Consider the following 19,086-nt stretch of genomic DNA (forward strand, 5'->3'; position numbering starts at 1 on the left):
AAGATGGTGGGGGGGGGGGGGGGTATTTTTTCTTTTCGCTTTCGTGTATACTTTTATACAATTTTTGGTTAAAGTGAGAAAAAAGTTTCCGATCCTTGACGGCTTGTGTTCTTCCGTTTCTTTTGCCAAGGCTTGCAAGGCTGCTCGTAGCGAAAGAAGAGTGGGGAAAAGATCTTAACAGGAATGCCCAAGAAACCTCAAGTGACAACAGCTAACAATTGGGACATTTTCTAAAGAAGAGGTGATAGGCTACAAAAAGAAAAAGTCCCTCCTCCGGAAAAAAACTACTCTTCTTGAAGGAGAAAAACTTTGCAACACCAAACGGCGGGTGTGTGTGTGTTGGGTGAGATCTTTAAGGTTAAAAGAGGAGAAAATCTGGGGATTCGGGAACCTGGAAATTTTTTTTTGGTGATCCACAAGATTAAAAGTCTTTCAGAATTTCCTAATAAATTCATTCCTGAAGAGCTCACAGAAGAAAAATAAGATATATACTCCAAGATATAAATTTATGACTCTCTTAATTTAGAGACTTAATGTGTCAAATATATTTTCGACAAAAACAGGACCAAATACTTTACAAAACCTACACCTAAACATCTTAACTCCTCTTCTCAAGTTTCACCGGAATTCCAGCAGTCGGACGCAGCACCAAATCCGTCTTGTAGCGTACTTGATCGATGGACTCTCCGGGTAGAATTTTGTAACTTGCCAGCAGCTTCACGATCGTTACCTTCATCTCCAGCAGCGCATACTTCTGCCCAATACAGTTCCGGAATCCGGCACTGAACGGGATATAATCGTACGGGCCACGCTTAATTTCGTTCTCGTCGGAGAAGCGCTCGGGGATAAACTTTTCCGGCTCGGGGAACACTTTCGGATTGCGGTGCACGTTAAAAATGTTCAGGGTGAGCGTAGTGCCTGCCGGAACCTTAATGCCATCTGGAAGAAAATATGTCTCAGATAAGTTAAATAAAGTTTGTTGGGCTTGAAGATCTACATACTCATTTCCATGTCCTCAAGTAGTTTGCGCCCAATGAACGGAACCGGTGGTACAAGACGAAGTGATTCTTTGATCACCAAATCCAAGTACTTCATGTCCTGCAGAAGGGCACTGGTCAGTACGGTGGTTTTAGCGCCCGCTCCCAACATTCCATCGATCTCTTCGAACAACTTCTGCTGAATTTCCTGATGCTTCGCCAGCTGAAGGATTGTGAACGAAATCCCGGATGTCGTCGTATCGTGTCCCTCGAACATGAACGTATCAACCTCCTCCCGAATATCGGCCGTACTGAGCGGCTTTCCTTCGATCGTCACCTTGAGCAGCTGATCGAGGAACGTATCCCTCCGCTTCGAGTAAAGCTCATCCTCATCGGCATTAAACTCAACCTTCCCAATCGATTGTTCCGTCTGTAACTGTCGGCGTCGCTTCTCGATGACGGAGTTGGTAAAATCATGCAGCTTCTTAATCACCCTTCCCTGTTCCTTGGCAAACGGATACAGGAAGAAGAGAGATGGGAACTGACGCAGTACGCTAAACACCCGGCGGAAGATGTACTCCGACATTTGCTTGACGCCCCGGGCATACTCATTGTTCGGGTCTTCCTGTGCGTTGATTTGCACCCCCATCGAGGTCGCTATAAACATGGGAGAAATGCGATAAGCGGCGATTAAGATAAGGTGCTCACCTGCTTTTGGTAGTCAAATCCCCCTCCAAATACCTACCACAAATGCTATCCAGCGCGTACAGCGTGATATAATCGTAGATATCGAACTCATTCCCGTTGGCTTGCTTTTCCAGCTTCGAAACGAGAATGTCCGCTTCGTGATTGAACACGTCCATGAATTGGTCGAGAATCTTGAAGTGGAACGCTGGGGTGATGATCCGCCGGCGCTGGAACCACTTTTCGCCGAACGATAGCAGCAGCCCGGTACCGAGCCATGGTTCGAGAAATTCGTACGGGAAGGATTTTTTCGTCGTCTTCGCCAGCAGCACTTTCTCCACGTTCTGCGTGCTGGAGAGATCGAGCACGAGGTCATTGAACGCTCCGATCATGCTAACGTCGGCGCCATATTTGTGGTGCATGTCATTCAGCAGGTCGAATATTTCTGGAACAGAGAAAGGGGAGAGTTAAGCATAGGAACGCTTTACTTAGCCTAAACACTTTACTTCACTCACCTGCAACCGATTTGTTTCGGAAGAGATAGAAACATCCGAGAAAGTAGTCTGGATACGGTCCCTTGAAGTGTTTGGCAATCTCCAGCAATTGCTGACGTTTTTGGTGGTATTTGAACAGCACATAGCTCAAGTACACCACAACAAAGGCCACCAGCAGCATCATTTTGCGCACACTAGACACCAACTTCCTCTCTAGACTTCCCAGCACGCACTGGAGCTCTCGTATAAATCTAGCCCAACTCGGTCCGTTTTAATCGAAGACAGATAGGAGCTCGATAGAGATTTGATATCGCTAGCCGCTCGAGACGGTCGATCAGTGATAAAGCTGCAGCTGTTTGAGTGTTGTTTTGAAACATCCGTGACCAGCGCGTGGTGAAATATTTCACCAGTCACGCTGACACGGCAAGAAATCGTTTCAAATTGAACTTTGGAGTTAGAGCCTAAAATGCTTCAAAAAATTGCATCTCATACAGCGACAGCATATATTGATGCAATTTTTAATGACTCGTTCGCCATTAGACTCATTGTGCGACCATATTTATTTTGTGCCCGGTAAGCATTAAACCTCAAATAAAAGTGCAAATGACGTTACGGTTGAAACATTTCATGTCATCCTTTCCCAGCAAAAATTACCAGCTTCCTATACCACACACACACAGCCACATACCAATACAATAATTGATCCCCTAAATCAACTGTTGAAAAGAAAACGGAAACGAAAAATAAACCCAAACCAACGGCCATAATACCGACTCCAAAAAAGTTGGACTGCATAATGGAGACTGCATGTAAAATATTTTTAATTGATTTTGATGGCCCCAAAAATCGCGTCTTTTGCCCAAAAGAGTCACCCCTACTTGTTCTTGGTTTGAAAAATGGTCCGCAAATGTGGGAAAAATTAACATTTGATTAAAAAACATTATTTTTCATTTTGCCAGTGAGGTGCGTTACGGACCCTTTTCCGGTGTCCTGCGCTTATGTCTTTTGTGTTCCAATTCCCGTATTTTTTGTGCTTTCGTTTCGATTTCGAAACAGTTTCCACCAATGTTTTCTCCTGCTCGTAGTATTAATATTTTCCCTTTATTTTCCCTCCCGCCTTTCTTTTCCAGAGCTGCACAACGATTGGCTTCCGGCGGTAGTGAAATTGCACCGGTCACCACGAAAAACGGCGCCACGGAAATGAGTGCGAACGGTGGTTTCTGTGGAGCGATCCAGCGCACACCGCCCCCGATACCGGCCGGTTTGGCCCGTCGGATGGCGAACCGGGAAAATATCGGCCTTGGAAAGGTAAGTGAGTGAGGAGCGGGAAGCTGCGGAAAGTACAATTGCAATATGTTATTTTAAATGGATGGAAAATTGTTGATTCCGACGCTGCAATGCTGAAACAACAACATTCATTTTCCGGAGTGTTTATCGCGTTTCCTGAGATTCCTCCCAATGGGTGTGTGTGTGTCAGAGTTGTATGATGAAGAATTATCAAACGGGTAGAAATTGTGTTCGAAGAGGCAGACGGACCAATATATTAATGGAATGAAATAACTGTTTGACGCATGATTGTAACTAAAAAAGCCTTTGTTTAAAGCATGTAGAATTAAAATAAGAAGAATTTTTTGAAAAATTCATATCAAAGTATCGAATATTCGGGATATGATTGAATGAAAACCATCCTATTATTACTCAACAAAATAGTTTCTTAAACGAAGGTATTGAAATGATCCTATTTGGGCGTTGGAGCCTTTATGATTAAAGCAGTTAAAATGCTAAACATTGGATTAAAATGGCTGCTTGAGCCTAAAGCAAGACAAGTTATTTTTAAAACCTATTTAAAGACTAGCTCATGCCATCCGAGCCGTCTAAGAGACCAGGCCCAAAACGTTTCATGCTAAGGACCACTTGTAAGGAGTCTCGCTGTGTAAGGATGTTCCTCACACGAGATCGTTTAAGCAATGATCCTTGGTCGAGGCTCCTTAACCGAGGACTCCAGTACGATTTCTTTTAGACGAGACCCCTTGGATGAGACGTCTAAGACGAGGAACCTTGAGGAGACCTCTAAAGCAGCTCGTCTTTAGGGTCTCATTTAAGGGGCCTTCATTCAAGGGCTCTCGGTTCGGAAGCTTCGTCCAAAGAGCGTTATTTAAGAGATCTTGTCTAAAGAGCTTCATCTAAGGAGCCTCCTTTAAGGCATGGGCAGATCATAGTTAAACCATACTAAGCAGATAGCAGCATAGCAGTATCTTCCTGTACTCTAGATGTGAAGTCCAGGGAGCCTCGATCATTTAGAAGGCTCCAAATGCCATTAAGGGCTGCATAAAAAAATCTATATTTGGATGATGATTCTGGCCCAATCAATAGATGCGACGTGTCAGGATCCATCCAACTTTAACTGTGCTTAGGACTTTCAAGGAGCTTGATCTGCCACTGCTTTAAGGGACCTCGTACCCCCTTGTACTCTGGCTTCTACAATATTGTCTATTGAGAAGCCTCGTTTGTCAAGAGACCTTGAGGCCATGCTGTCTCGTCATGCAACGGGCCTCTTTTTTGTTTTAAAAGCCATGTCCAAATTTGATTGACTAGACATTGCTTCACAATACTGAGGTTACATCATCCATAAAACTCACGAAAAGAAAAGAAGGCTCTAAAAGGAGATAAAAACAGCATACGAAAACCGTCCCATCTTTTAAGGGTTTTTTGTTGTATAAAACTAGAAATGTTCAGTTTTCATTCTTATACCCTCAATCCGAGATCAACCTGCAAAAATATACGAACGTTTCATCCGGACAATACTATTATCCAGACTCCGTATAACTCTAAGGTATCCGCATAAATGGCACCTTACTACACACCTAAAGCACCCACTTCACAGCTAGTACTTCACTAAAAACAATTCGCTCCATTCTTATGCAGACGAAACAAACCATCGCCAGCCCAATGGCGACAAATCGTGCCTGCAGCACTTGCAATGAGCAAAGAAAATAGACTGCTCAAGCGTTGCCAACACTGCCTCTCCATCGTGAACGTCTTCTTGGAAAACCAAAACAAGCAGCTCTTGCATTTCCTTCCGAAGCCACTCAAGAGCTAAATATATTTCTCCAAACCCTTGCTCGGTAGCAGGAGGGAGCAAAGTTTTCAGTTTGACTTACGAAAGCAGTTTACAATGGCTCCAGAAGACTGCAGCCCCAAAATGGTTGCTCGAGTGGTTCGGTACGTTTCGAGCAGCTTGCGAACGGCCAGGAATGGCTGAGCTCGCGAGAATCTATAGCTTCGGCGTTCGCAACGACCTAGGGACGTGATTCGTTTCGACAAACCGAATGGGATTTACAACCGGTGGAGTGCTTTCCATCTTGGACGAGTAAGAAACTCCTTTAGGTGGTCATAGCGAGTGCTCCAAATTGTATTTAATCGATAGCCGTCCCAATAAGGATAAAGAGTAATTATGAATGTCTAGAGATTGAATTACTATCTCCATTTTAAACTATTTATCTTTAACTTATTGTTCCAGAAGGATGGTATAATAATCGATTTGCGACGGACACTATCGAACAATCTTCCGTATTGTTTGAAATATAGCATCGAAACAAACACAACTCTCCTTATCCGTCTGTCACATAAATATCCCAAAACCCCTGACCAAAAAAAAAAGTTCAATTTCCTCTACACAATTGCTTCGCCACAGTATGGAGTCGTAGACAAACCCACAGAAAGCAGTCCCATTTCCCGAATCGAACGTATCCAACCGCAGACAAACGCAAATAAAAGGTCCTACTAAGCACCAAACCCAACGAGCGTTGGGCTCCCATCGTATCAATTGCTCCATTACCGAACCGTTTCACAGTAGCAATTGTTGTGCTGACCGCACCACACACTACCTCACACACCCATAAACACTATTTTTCTCTAGAAAAAAAAAATGGATAGAAGAATATGGCTCCCTCATCCTACTCTAGCAGCCATTTTCCCGCCAATGTTGTAGTAGCAGCATTCAATTTCCGGACCGCATACAGTGTATTGGCCACTCGATGTAGCCCCTTTCGGAGCTGGAAGATGGCGTGGTGGATAAAAATGGTGCCTGTTTCGGATCGATTTGCGAAAAGAAAGATCCATTTAGATACTCGAGACGGCCACTTGTCGCATGATCGTGTTGAGACGTGGGACACGACTCTTTCGAGGGCAGGAAATGCGATACCGACTGCGATGTTTCCGGGCGGTGAATATAACTTTCACAAATTGATGGCTTCTACATGTTTGAGGACTTAAAGCTCGCTAGTTTATATCTCGTGTTTGTACAATATTTTATTCACGAGGTAGCTAATCACCTTCCTTATCTTTTATTACCAAACATTAATCTGAACCCCAATAAAGAACGGGGAGGTCGTCAGGCGTTACAGAGTGTCCTATCCTATCCCGGCATGCGTCCGTATCAATAACAGTAACGTATGGAAACTTCCTAATCGGAAGACCCATCTCGGAACACACGGGCTCGAGGAAGGTGTGCCTCCTTTTAAAGCGCCATGGTTAGACGGATGGGACGCTATGCCGGTCGGTCGTCCCGGATGTCCTGTCCCCGATCTAATCGTGTTATTAATTTGACAAATTCCTTCTTGCCACTGTTTGGTCAGGGGCCTATCGCCTACCAAAACACCGGGTCGCACACTCACGCCATCGATCGACACGAGAGTGTGCCCGAGTATGCGCTTCGGGCGGGTTAGTTTTTCACCTTAATTTAGCGTCCCATGGGGTGAGGTTGAAAAACTTTTCCCACACAATCAGCGCCAGTGAAGAAAGTTTTCCGGACAGCCCACAGGCACATCGGTAGTCGCACGTGGTTAAAGCTTTCTCAAGAATATAGGCTGGAAAAGTAATACATTACGCAGACAGAAATCGAAGTTCCTGCCTTTCCAGTTACCCTTTAGGGAGGGTTTTTGGGTTGAAAAAGGGGAAAACGAAAAATCAATGACCCAGTTCTTGGAGCACAGATTTCTGAGGCTCGTTTTTTTCGCTCTTCCAACGGTGTGCTTCGGTTTGAAGTTTAATGTTTAAAAGTAGGCGATCCCTTTTTTGCTCTCCTCTTTCCTGATGTTCTTATAGCAACGTGGACGTTAGGTAGGCAATTCTTTAGGGCACGAATAAGGAAGAAAAGCAACTTACAAACGCTCACTTGATGGAGCGATTCCATTCTGGACGTGATTGGAAAGCTTTCGCTTGCCATAATACAGGGTTTACTGGGTCACAAAACACTGTTCACTTTAAATAAACAAATGTTGCATTTTTTTAATGAGCAATATCGTCAGATTCATCAGTTCATGCCATTTATCATCTTTAGATAAATCTTCAAAACACAATGCCGTAAGGATGGCATTATTTTTAAACAAATCCCAAACTCTTGTATGGGGTGAATATTTCAAGGGTTCATATGCTTCTAGTAAACCCTGTAACATCTTCAAACCTTCATTTCCTTATTTCCACGGAACAAACAAACAGCAGCCACGCATTTCAACTTCAGGACGGTTTGATTCCTTAGCTTACCATATTGATTGGCTCAACGGGTAATCAATAAGCCCGGTCGCGTTTCACCATAAACATTTCAACAGTAACGGGAAAAGGAAGAGGGTGAGAGCGAAAGAGAGGGTGAAAGGAAGCGAGAGGGATTAAAATTCACCGACCAACACAAGTACAGCATCCCACCGATTCGCACCGTTGTTCGCTCAGGTCCGAGTGGTGGCTTTTTTTGTTTCTTCCCTCCCAAACAAACTCCCGGATGCGTCCCGGTACTTAAAGTCCTCCTCCGGTCTGATGAATGCTTAATCCTGGAATTGATGCGAAACGCCATTTCGACGCCAACCGATTTATCAATGATAAAGAAGAGCAAAGCGAGTACAAAAAACAGCCAGCTTTTTGTTGTATTGCAGTGTTTTGTTGATGTTGAAATTTATCCCACACAAAATAAAACCAGGACCAGGACATTGAAGTTGAAGTCTTACCCAACCAACCCCTCCGAACAGCAGCTGTCCCGCATAAATTGATCCCAGCCCGCGATGCGACGCGTTTTCCTCCCAAGTTTGATGAGGATCAAGGTGTCGATGTGGTTCATTTTATTTCCGTCAACTTCAGCATTCGGCCGGTATTGTTGTTGGTTTGTTTAAGAGGATCATGGAGTGGCCTCGTCCTCGTCGGTCCTCTCTTTTTTTTTTGTGGACTGATTTTTTAATTTCCGATCCGATATTGAGCATCCCATCGGGATGTGCCCTCGGGGTAGGCTTTAGCAGTAGTTACCGTAATTGGTACTGGCAGGTTGACCATTTCCCGGTCAGTAAGCCCTCGGTTTCTACTCAATGCCACTTATAGTCAAGCGAGAACGGGGCAGTCAGTAACAATCGGGATCCGATCGGGTCACGGACATGGTACCGGCGTGCGGGATTGAATGCGTGATTAACTATAATTGAAATAAATATTAAATTATTGTGAAATTATACCGTAAACAAGGAGGTGAATGCGCCGTTGTGGTTCTTTCTTTCATGCCGTCCTACCACGATTTCCATATTGGGTTCGGGGAAATGAGCAGCGAAGTGTCGAACAGCGAAATATGTAAACCGACCCGGGTCCGTCAGGCAAGCATTCCTTCCGGAAGCCGTCCGATTTACGATTATTCCTACACAATCATTAGCGCGATGATTATTGGCTGTAGTTTGGTTTAGTGGGCCGATAAGTGTTACGATGTCGATTCTCGGTTGGAATTGTTTGCTCAAGACCGTCTGTTTACTATGATTATTGAGCTACTATGTTCGGGAGGCCATTATGGAGCCTTAATAATCCTCGTAATTAAATACAATCAACGATTGGGAATTATGAGTCTAATCACCAAATCAAATAGCATCATAGAGTGACTATTATGAACTCATTTACAAACAACCGAGCTTCAAGCGTCTTTGGCTACAGAAATAGAAACGTCTCATCTTTTCTTTAACAGAACCTCAGTTTATTTATCTCCTCCCAGTACGAGATGTAAAATTAATTGGCCAAACAAATGTATTCCAAATTAATTCCATTCCGGTGTCATGTTTCGCCAGAGATCCTCCAAACATCCACTATCATCGGCCAAGAAACGGCCAAGAATGCTAGGCGGTAGCTCGCATTTCGCAAATCGTCCAGAAGTGAGCTACACTTTCCTTTATCCTTTTGCCACGTCTACCGGGTTGAACTAATGATTTGTTTCCGCCGTCCATTCGGCTCTGTGCTTTGTTTTATGCTTACGAGAGCCGAACAACGCGCGTTAGCCACTTTTCTCTCTTCTGGTCCGTCGTGTAAAACGGCCTCAGCCCTCTGTTCCGGCTGAGGCTACTACTAACGATTTCCGGTCAAACGTACTGCCAACGAGGGTGTGGGTGTGTGTTTGCTGCATTTCTGCACGTGAACTGCACGAAGCGGACGGCACACAAATGTACACAATGGAACGCATCGAAGAAAGGGAAGCAGCAATCCACATTGCTGCAGAGACTTGCAATCGAAGAAAGAGCTGATGTTTGCCGAAGCTGCTGGACGGAAGCACACACTCGCTCAGGGTGGCCGAACGAGGTCAGTCGTATAAAATATTCCAGCAGTTTAAACACCGAAGTACCGGAGAATAAATTAGGAGCAAACATACGTTTTCCATAAATTGCTAAACTTGGGACCTTTTGTTACAAGGTTCCTGGTGGGTTGGGTAGAGTGTCAGAAAACACCATTCTGCAGGAGAAGGTGCACTTGGGGCGCTATTATTTAAAACCTCATACTTGTATGGTTCTTAGCTACGGTCGATTTTCTCCCTAAGCGTAGAGTAAATTTTACACCACAACGCTTAAACCGATGCCCATGCTTGAAAATGGATGAAGAAATAAATTTACCTACCGATCGGCTTCGTGTTTGCGTTTTGGGAAAGGACGTTCGGTAGAAGATTGGTTGATTCCTTAAGCAATTGAAATCTATCAGCGCCTGCAAGGATGGGGGGATGCAAACATGGGCTACAATTTAAATGGCTTATTCGAACATGGATGCTGAACAGAAAATGCAACGAACAAGAGTGAATCACACGAGTACAACTTCAATAAAATGTATTGAAAGGTATTATCGAAAAAGGATGGAATCGTCAACAATGGATTATAATCACTTTTTGAAGGATAGGAATGGCTTCAAACTTTTGAATAAACATGTTTGTATTGCGGCTTGCATAGATTTAGGTGTTGAAAATGAATCTATTTTGGAATAAAATTATCAAATAAGCGACTTTACTGATTAAGTCTTTTGAGCCTAACGCTCACTCAATCTACTTTCGAATCGGAAATTATAAACGCCTAAAGGTATGCAATGTGAGCTCTCAGTTTGTTACATTCGCCTGAGGTGGTAGATTTATAAGTAAAATAGAGCAAACCTGGTGATAATAATATTTTTCTTAATTATAAAGCTTTTTAAGCATCAATTTTAAATTAGGATGTTCAATCGTACATTTTACTATATTTTTTTATATACGGAGCAGTTTGGTGGCCGAGGCGACAGGGGAGCCGTTCTTCAAATCCCATCCAGACCGCCTCCCCGTTCATAGGGCTGACTACTTTACTACGGATAAAATAAAGCCACAGAAAGCCAGAATTTGCAGGACTAAACCTCCCGATGTTGTAGTGCCAAGGAAAAAAATGTTAGTACTGAGCAAGTAAATACCAGTTTACTAATATTGTTTCATTAAAAATATTAGTTAAACTATGTTAAACAGGTCCGAAATATTTTCCATTCTTTGAATCATCATTGTTTCGATAAGCAATGAGAGACCTTATAGAAACTCATAAACCAATACCGTAAAAAAATCAAATTGAATACTTTTAGGCGTAGATTTAAAATTTCGAATTTTATGTTTAAAATATACATTTACATTATTGAGAACAATCGTTTACGTATAATGTTAGGATAAGAATTTTCTACATTTTATTCGACCTTATTCATCTGCAAAAAAAATCAGCCAAAAAAGGATCCTCTTCACACAGACACAGAACAGATTGTCCCAGTTACACGTAAACGACACCAATTTCAGTCTCGATTGCCTTCTCTCCAACCCGCCTATTCAGTGTGTAGCAAAGTGTGAAACGTACCATTTTAAGCACAATTTTCATCACCTTCAAGCAGACGTAATTTTCATTAATACAGTCACAGGTACAGTACAGCCGGTGCATGCAGGTAGCAAAATGAGAAACTAACAAAAGGAATGAAAAGAACCCACGGGTAGGAAGTCTTCAAAATAATTACATCCGTAATCCGTTTCCTCCACGGTTTCGGGACGACGCGGTTCGTTGCAGTTCGTTGCGATAATTACCACGACACGGTGGACGTTTCGTTCTTTTATCGGATTGGACTGTGAACTAGAGAGCAAAAGAAAAAACACGGTGTAATCTGGGGTTCGAGACTTGGTGACCACTCTCGCACCCGATTCCCAGCTGTCCTTTCGACCGACGGATGTTGCCAGTTTATTTACCGGTTGTTTGGTGGTGCAGTTCTGCTACGCTTTTACTGTCCCTAGTTGCCAGCCGGCAACCACCGTCGACACACAACCTTGTCAAGCTTTGTCGCGTGTGCTACGCCAAGGGGACAAGGTTGCCGTACAAGTAATATTTGTACGATTTCTTCCCATTTCTCGTTGGCCGGTTTCCACACGTCGATGTGACACACTGTAGCACATTCTTGCCATTCCGGCTGTTGCAACTAAGTTATGAAGCTAATTTCATGCTTTCGAAAGTTGTCCGTTTAGAAAACAGGTAGCAGGACCTACTCAACCTACCCCACTGAAAGCCTTTCCCCACTTGGTGCGTCATGTTTGACGTCGTGAACGTCTTTATTGAGACCAAACGAAACCATACTGCACCATCACCGGGCGATCGGGCGAGCGGTTTTGATAAATAAAAGCGCTAGCAGAAGGAAATAGAAAATGCTCCCAAACCAACCAACCGAACTTATCCGACAGGTGGAGGTTTTCTTCTGAGGAAGGAAAAGTTTGAAGAACAAAACCTGTACGTGGGAAATGGGTTGGACACTTTGGAATGGTTTTCTTAACTGCTTCATTTTTATTTCGGTACGCTTTATTGGGAAGAATTGAGAAGCTAAGGATGTGTGAGTGTGTGTTTGACCCACCACTCTCGAGGGAAAAGGTGATGGAAAAGGCTAAAAATCCTGTCTAAAAGTGGTTAGGACACTGCACTATGGGACGGTCTAGTGGAAGTGGAGGTCAAAATACGGACAAATATTGAGTAGTTCAGTGAATATATCCTCTTAGGAGAAGATGATATGGGACCTATAAGAATACTTAACACATATTTTCTTAAAACTGGATATGGAAGAGAACTGCACCTGGACCCTAGGGTTCCATTCCTGCTTCCAATAATTCTCACAAATAACATCCAGTATCTTTGGTCCACCGTCACCTTCCTATAGTGCACTACAGAGTCGATATAGTTGCTTACTAACTGGGCATCTCCAAACATCTTCCCGGACGTCTTCTCAGTCGGAGCTGTCGGCTATTCCATTTTTCCACTACGACCTCCCCACCCATGACCCCTCACATGAAAACCTCTTGACGTAACATCCTCGGGCGGTGTACGGTGGAGAATTCTTTTAGCTCGCCACACTGCCAAGAAAATAACAGTAGCATCCTTCTCCAGCTCCCCAGTCTGTATCCACGCCGTACGTATTACGTCCGTCCGTCTGTCTACTTATTTATTTACAGACCAAAACATACAAACACAGAAAAAAGAAAACGGCAACACGAATCCGACCCAACATGACACCGGCAGCAACTGCCATTATGCTTTTTACCGGTCCACCAGTGCGCCATCTCTTTACCTTACTGTGAAGCTCCGGTGGTGGTTTTGCGTTGTGACCGACCCAGGAAACAAACGGATGTCATAAATAATTTATGTGATTTTCAATTTGCTATCTGCCACATTTTGTTAATACCTTCCAGTGCTTGCCCGCCCGACCCACTTTCGACCCGGCCGACTTCCCGACGTCTTGGTCGCCTCAGGTGACAGTTGTAACAGCGCTTTTTGCCCAGGTCAGCAAATCGTTAGCTGGGAAGTCAGTTTGGGAGGTTTTATTTCCAATTACAGTTTCTTCATCAGACAAACAATTTTTAAATGTTGAATTTAATGAAACAAGGATACACACTTTCTAGTCGGACAGCAACATGTAAGAGACTCTTACTGGGGGGAAATAAGTACTCGTCCATTCCAATGTCCTGGGACATGCCAGACACTCATTTGGTAGTGAAATAAATTGGTCTAGACTGGAGCATTTTCCGGCAGCCATACTTTGTTCCGGTTTCGGTGCCCGGTCTTCCCATTCGTTTGACCTACATTTGGCACACACCAAAATCCCACACAGACTTTGAGAAGGCTACTCACACAGTTTCGGTAGGCCTTCGAGTGAGGTTAAAGTTGGACGTCCTGGTTCCCGGTACCAATAAAAGCTGCACATACTTTGGTGACTGATTCCGCGTAAAGGAATGTGACGGCATTTAACCGTCCTCGCCCGGAACAGCATTTACTTACAACAAAACGGGCAAAACTACTGAAGTAGTTTCTTCACGTCCTTCGTTCTCTACATTCTCACCCTAGGAAAAAGAAGCCAGTCCTCCGACCGACATTCCTAAGCACCTTTCCGACGCCGGGCAAATAGTCACACAATTAAAGTTATTGTTATGGTCCGTTCGTATGCTGAAAAGTCGTTAGCAATCGAATTTATGAGTGGCCCAAAACATCCGTGGCCCGTGGACAAACCCTCGAAAAAAAAAACAAACCCACACACACACACACACACACACACGCTACTGAGGTCGCACGCACGCAAACTTTCTGTTCCGCAGGAAACAATACCACCACGGGAGTCTTAAAAATAGATTCCGGGGGTAGAAATAGAACCACGGTGGGACGTGGCGTTTTCGAAACGCGAACCAGCAGGATGCTTGCTGGAACTGCACTCGACAGGCTCCGGGCGCAATCAATACCGCAAGTGGAAGCGTCCTGCTGGGCTTTTGGGTAAATAAAATCAGGCACACAGGCAAGAAAATGGCCCCTCGAGTTCCCGTGCCTCTTATCGTAACTGCTCCGTTGCGCTGTTGGTTGTCTTCGTTAGTGGTCCGAGGCACGGTAAGCAGATTTCAGCTCTACCTGAGATCGCCCTCACGACGGTGTCCTGCCGAGCATGGCGACTTGCTAGTTAGCATTCGCCTGATAGTGTTAGTATCGATCGGTTTCACTTTGCGCAGGGCGAGCAAGGCAAAAGCACCATGCAAAAGGGACAACCCCGTGCAGACTCATAATCATCATCGGTACGATCATTACCACCATTGGTGGGCGTTAAGCTTCAAGCCAAAAGAAAAACCAGGGGGGGAATTAAGGATATCCTGTTTTCCCTCCTTACGTCCACAAATAAGGGAAAACGAAATGAACAATCAGGAAGTCCACCCTGCCACCCATCGGAACGGCCTACATCCAACATCAATTCTCACGTACTTCACAATGACCAGCTCAGCCAGCACGTCGGCTAGCATAAATTGCAGGCCGAACCGAAACACACTCGGACCAACTGGCCCAGTGACATCCAGCCAAACGGGTGCGGGACTCGGTCACGAAGCCACCCTCCGTCCGGTAGGGGCCCGAGTGTGGTTACGCAACAATGGGCAATAAAGGGCACATTATTACTCCTTCACAATATTTATGCAGCTCCGGCACAAAAAAAGGGACGAGCGCTTCCCGCAGCACGCGTCTTCACCTTGCTGTGCGACGGTCCTACCTTTTGCGGAGCTAACGTCCGGGACAGCCACAGCCAGGTTTTCCCTGGGAACGATATTTTTCCTCTATTTATTTATATTAGCCTCCTCATAATCATGTCTGAAATGTCGATGTTCGCACTTTCCGACAGGACCAGCGAGCGGGTGGGGGGTTTTATTGTGGAGCTTCGAACACATGATCCCTGGGACTTAGCCCCAGTTTGTTGTCCCGGTACCAACATTCGGGAACGACTGTTTCTTTTTTTTCGGTTTCTCTCTCGTCTCGCTAGTCGGTAAATAATAGCCTTCCAAATAGCATAACGTGTGCGCCAATCGGCCCTGCGACAACCTCCGTCAGTAACTCCCTCCATCCAATCCGGGGACGAGACAGGCCAAACCGGAAGCCAAGGTGAGGCGAATATTTTTGTCATAAATATGTGCTGGTCGTAATAAGTTTTCCGATGTAATGTGAGTTAAATTTTATGCCACACTGGAATGGAAGGATGCGTGACGAATTTTGACAGCGCACACGATGATTCGTTGGTAGTAAGCTGGATTGCGTTTGTTTTGGTCTGTTGGAAGGAACCGTATTTTAGTCTCTGCTGCTACTGTACTGTATCACCAATAAAGCCCTCATCCCTTTACTATCCTTTCTATCAAATTCCCAGTCGAATGAGAGACGAACGAGCATGGAAGATACAACATATTTTACGTGTAAAAAAGACCTACCGTTCACGGAAATGGGAATTCGTTCGGGGTTTTTTGGTAAAAGTAATGGATTACGAACAAGATAAATCAAACAAAGTTTATTTATCTTTCCGGGGTTTTTTTTTGTTGCTGGTACGTTGTTTAAATATTTACACAAAGAAAGCAACCAATCGGATATAAAATGTGTAAAAACCTGATAGCCAGTTTCGGGTGCAATAGCACACGAGAGAGCAGCAATGTTTGAGCAGTGAAGCAAACATGGAGGAGCGGCACAGATTAATTTGGAAACATATGCTATCAAAAACGTTGTGTAAATATTGCACGATTTTATTGATTATTTCTAACTTCTCTATTCATTTCCGTTGAATATTCGCTCAAATGCTCCGCAAAAGCATGCATTTAAGCGTTTGTTTGTTACTATTAGTCGTGGGAGAAGCATTTGGTGTTGCAGATTGCATACTTTCAGGCTCGCTTTTTTAAGCTCTCTCAAATTTACCTGTCTCAAATACGCCTATTCATATGCAATTCGCAGAAAATGAAAGCAAAGATGGAAGTATGATAATAAAATCACTCAACTTTAAGGAGTCCTCATCTATTTATTTTATTTTATCTAAACAAAGGTCTCTCTTAGTATTGTACAACCTACACATGAAAAACAAAGCATCTAATTAATTATCACCTATTTTTTCTGCTGTCCGGAAATCTTTTTTCTGGTTCGAACCAAAGCTTCTCCTCTCTAAGTACATTTCAACCACACACACACACACACTCACTAACCAACACGGTACTCCATCACTTCAACACGTCAATCACGCACGTTTCACCAGCTTCACCGGGATGCCCTCGGTCGGCCGTATCACCAGGTCCGTCTTGTACCGGATACGCCCGACCGACTCGCCCGGCAAGATCCGGTAGCTCGCCAGCAGCTTCACGATCGTTACCTTCATCTCCAGCAGTGCGTACCGCTGTCCAATACAGTTTCTTGACCCGGCACTGAACGGGATGTAGTCGTACGGGCCGCGCTTGATTTCGTTCGCTTCCGAAAACCGTTCCGGATCGAACCGCTCCGGATCGGGAAAGATGACCGGGTTGCGGTGGATGTTGAAGATTTTGATTGAAATCGATGTGCCCGCCGGGATGATGGTGCCGTCTAGATCGTTGAGAGAGGAGCAAAACAGAAACACAATAGAAAGGCAACGCAAATGAAGATTGATCCACGTTTTGCGGCAGCCAGTGAGAAGGCTCTCGTGCTGTGAGCAACAGGATGGAAATGGCTTGATGCCTAAAATGGGTACAAAAAAAGTACTCACTGATCTCCATGTCCTCCAACAGCTTCCGTCCAATGATTGGCACCGGTGGAACGAGCCTCAGCGATTCCTTTATCACCATATCGAGATACTTGAAGTCTTGCAGCATTGCATTCGACAGTGGAGCTTTCCGCTTATCATCTCCCAACATTCGGTCAATTTCTTCGTACAGTCTCTGCTGCACATCCTGGTGCTTGGCGAGATGAAGGATGGTGAACGAAATGCCTGACGTTGTCGTATCGTGTCCCTCGAACATGAACGTATCCACCTCCTCGCGAATGTCAGCCGTGCTGAGCGGTTTACCATCGATCGACACCTTCAGCAGCTGATCGAGGAAAGTGTTCCGACGCTTCGAGTAAAGATCGTCTTCATTCACGTCGAACTCTACGTTTCCGAGACGCTGTTCCTGCTCGAGCTGTGATCGTCTACTTTCGATGACGTTGTTGGTGAAGTTATGCAACTTCTTGATCACCCGTCCCTGCTCTCGGGCGAACGGGTACAGGAAGAACAGTGAGGGGAACTGACGCAACAGGCTGAATACGCGACGCAGGAAGAAGACGCTCATCTGCTTCACGGCCTGAGCGTACTCGTTGTTCGGATCATCCTGAGCATGGATGCGAACTCCCATTGATGTTGCTAGAATAGAGTTTAAGAAGAGTTAGCGTTACAACGGCTCAGTATCTAAGAATCAAACACTTACCACAAATACTATCCAGCGCGTACAGCGTAACGTAGTCGTAAATGTCAAACTCTCCCTTGCCATCGTGTTTCTCCAACTTTGACACCAACACGTCCGCTTCCTCGTTAAACACATCCATAAACTGATCCAGTATCTTGAAATGGAACGCCGGTGTTATAATCTTGCGCCGCTGGAACCACTTCTCACCGAACGAGATCAGCAACCCTGTGCCCAGCCACGGTTCCAGATAATCGTACACGAACGACTTCCTGGTGGTTTTCGCCAACAGAATCTTCTCCACGTTCTTCGAGCTGGAAAGATCCAGCACCAGATCATTGAACGCACCAATAATCGCCAGATCTTGTCCGTAGCGTTTGTGAAGTCCTATCACAATGTCGAAGATATCTGCAACGGAAGGTAGTCCCCGTCTAAAGTAATCCCTCCCTGAGCTCCTGTGGACTCTACTATACCTGGAATGCTTTTGTTTTTAAACATTTTAAACGTGCCCAGAAAGTAGTCCGACTCGGGCCCACCAAACTTGGCCCGTATAGCGAGCAGCTTCGCTCGCTGTCGATGGTACCTGAGCAGCAGATAACCCAAGTACCCGACCAGTAGCGTGACTAGCCAAAACATGCTTAACGTAACGTACCGCTTACTCGCGCCGTATCCACTTATCAACTGAAGACTCCAAACGTTCACAACAGACTGAGCTGCCGAGAATTTCGGTCACTATTAATACACACATACGCGCAGATAAGCCTTATCACGGCTCCCACGGCTTATCATGGTGATACTTAAAAAAGAAAATAAACACGAGATCTATACCGCTTGTTGGTTAGTTAAATAGCGGAATGAAGTTTAATCGGTGCTGCAATTAAATTATTATCATAGGCAGATAGCAGATAAAAGCGGATCAAATTTCAAAGTCCAACATTGCGTACCGGACCATCACGGACTGAGTCACTGGGCTGTGACAGTTGGATTTTTCCTGGTTTACTACTACCGGTCGTAGTGCACTTCGGATGTTGCCTAATTGTCCCGCTAGCTGATGATCATCATTATTTGTCTTTTATCTTTAATCGCTTTACATTTTCAAGATGTCTCCTGCTCACGTGTCAGCTTGGAGGCTTTACAATGCATAACTCTGGTTGTATCTCGGTCCCCAGCACAGCAAGTATACATTCAACCTCACGAAAAAAAACCCACCGTTTCACTCAATGCAGCTGAAATGAGTGATCTTTCCCCATTAATTTAGCAAAACTGTTCAAGCACCACTTCAGAAACATCCCTTTAATCTTCCCATTTTTTTTTCGCAAACTCCATGCAAAACTCTTTATTACTGTCGCCCAGTTCTCAGTGCTTTTCTCATTACTGAATTTTCTGCATCGCATTGCGAGGGACTTTAGGCTAGTGGGCAAGGGTGTTTGGTACAATT

The 19,086-nt window shown here is 44.6% G+C and overlaps 3 protein-coding genes across 6 annotated transcripts in view; 1 reads left to right on the plus strand and 2 right to left on the minus strand.

Annotated features, from left to right (window-relative positions):
- LOC118514699 (kinesin-like protein CG14535) overlaps positions 1-19,086 on the plus strand; it is a 119,817-nt gene that overhangs the window by 58,572 nt on the left and 42,159 nt on the right. For all 4 annotated transcript variants that reach the window (XM_036061761.1, XM_036061762.1, XM_036061763.1 and 1 more), the window contains one exon: positions 3,286-3,463. In XM_036061761.1, coding sequence (XP_035917654.1) covers positions 3,286-3,463 — 178 coding nt within the window. The remainder of the gene's footprint in view (positions 1-3,285; positions 3,464-19,086) is intronic.
- Positions 502-2,405, minus strand: LOC118514700 (cytochrome P450 4d8-like). The gene is made up of 4 exons (XM_036061765.1): positions 2,177-2,405; positions 1,723-2,106; positions 1,002-1,634; positions 502-939 (listed from the first exon to the last, which is right to left on the minus strand). The coding sequence occupies exons 1-4, from the start codon at positions 2,337-2,339 to the stop codon at positions 599-601; spliced, it is 1,521 nt and encodes a 506-aa protein (XP_035917658.1). The 5' UTR covers positions 2,340-2,405; the 3' UTR covers positions 502-598.
- On the minus strand, positions 15,970-18,352 carry LOC118514701 (cytochrome P450 4c3-like). Its single transcript, XM_036061766.1, has 4 exons — positions 18,122-18,352; positions 17,673-18,056; positions 16,976-17,608; positions 15,970-16,815 (listed from the first exon to the last, which is right to left on the minus strand). The coding sequence occupies exons 1-4, from the start codon at positions 18,282-18,284 to the stop codon at positions 16,475-16,477; spliced, it is 1,521 nt and encodes a 506-aa protein (XP_035917659.1). The 5' UTR covers positions 18,285-18,352; the 3' UTR covers positions 15,970-16,474.

The sequence above is a fragment of the Anopheles stephensi genome, chromosome 3 (genome assembly GCF_013141755.1).
Source record: "Anopheles stephensi strain Indian chromosome 3, UCI_ANSTEP_V1.0, whole genome shotgun sequence".
In the NCBI taxonomy this organism is placed as follows: domain Eukaryota; kingdom Metazoa; phylum Arthropoda; class Insecta; order Diptera; family Culicidae; genus Anopheles; species Anopheles stephensi.

Coding starts and splice junctions, on each gene's coding strand:
- LOC118514701 (XM_036061766.1), bottom strand. CDS start 18,284: ATGTTTTGGCTAGTCACGCTACTGGTCGGGTACTTGGGTTATCTGCTG. Junction 18,057..18,121: donor TAAAAACAAAAGCATTCCAG/GTATAGTAGAGT, acceptor CTTCCGTTGCAG/ATATCTTCGACATTGTGATA. Junction 16,816..16,975: donor GTTGGAGGACATGGAGATCA/GTGAGTACTTTT, acceptor TCAACGATCTAG/ACGGCACCATCATCCCGGCG.
- LOC118514700 (XM_036061765.1), bottom strand. CDS start 2,339: ATGATGCTGCTGGTGGCCTTTGTTGTGGTGTACTTGAGCTATGTGCTG. Junction 2,107..2,176: donor CCGAAACAAATCGGTTGCAG/GTGAGTGAAGTA, acceptor TCTCTGTTCCAG/AAATATTCGACCTGCTGAAT. Junction 1,635..1,722: donor CGCGCTGGATAGCATTTGTG/GTAGGTATTTGG, acceptor CCATGTTTATAG/CGACCTCGATGGGGGTGCAA.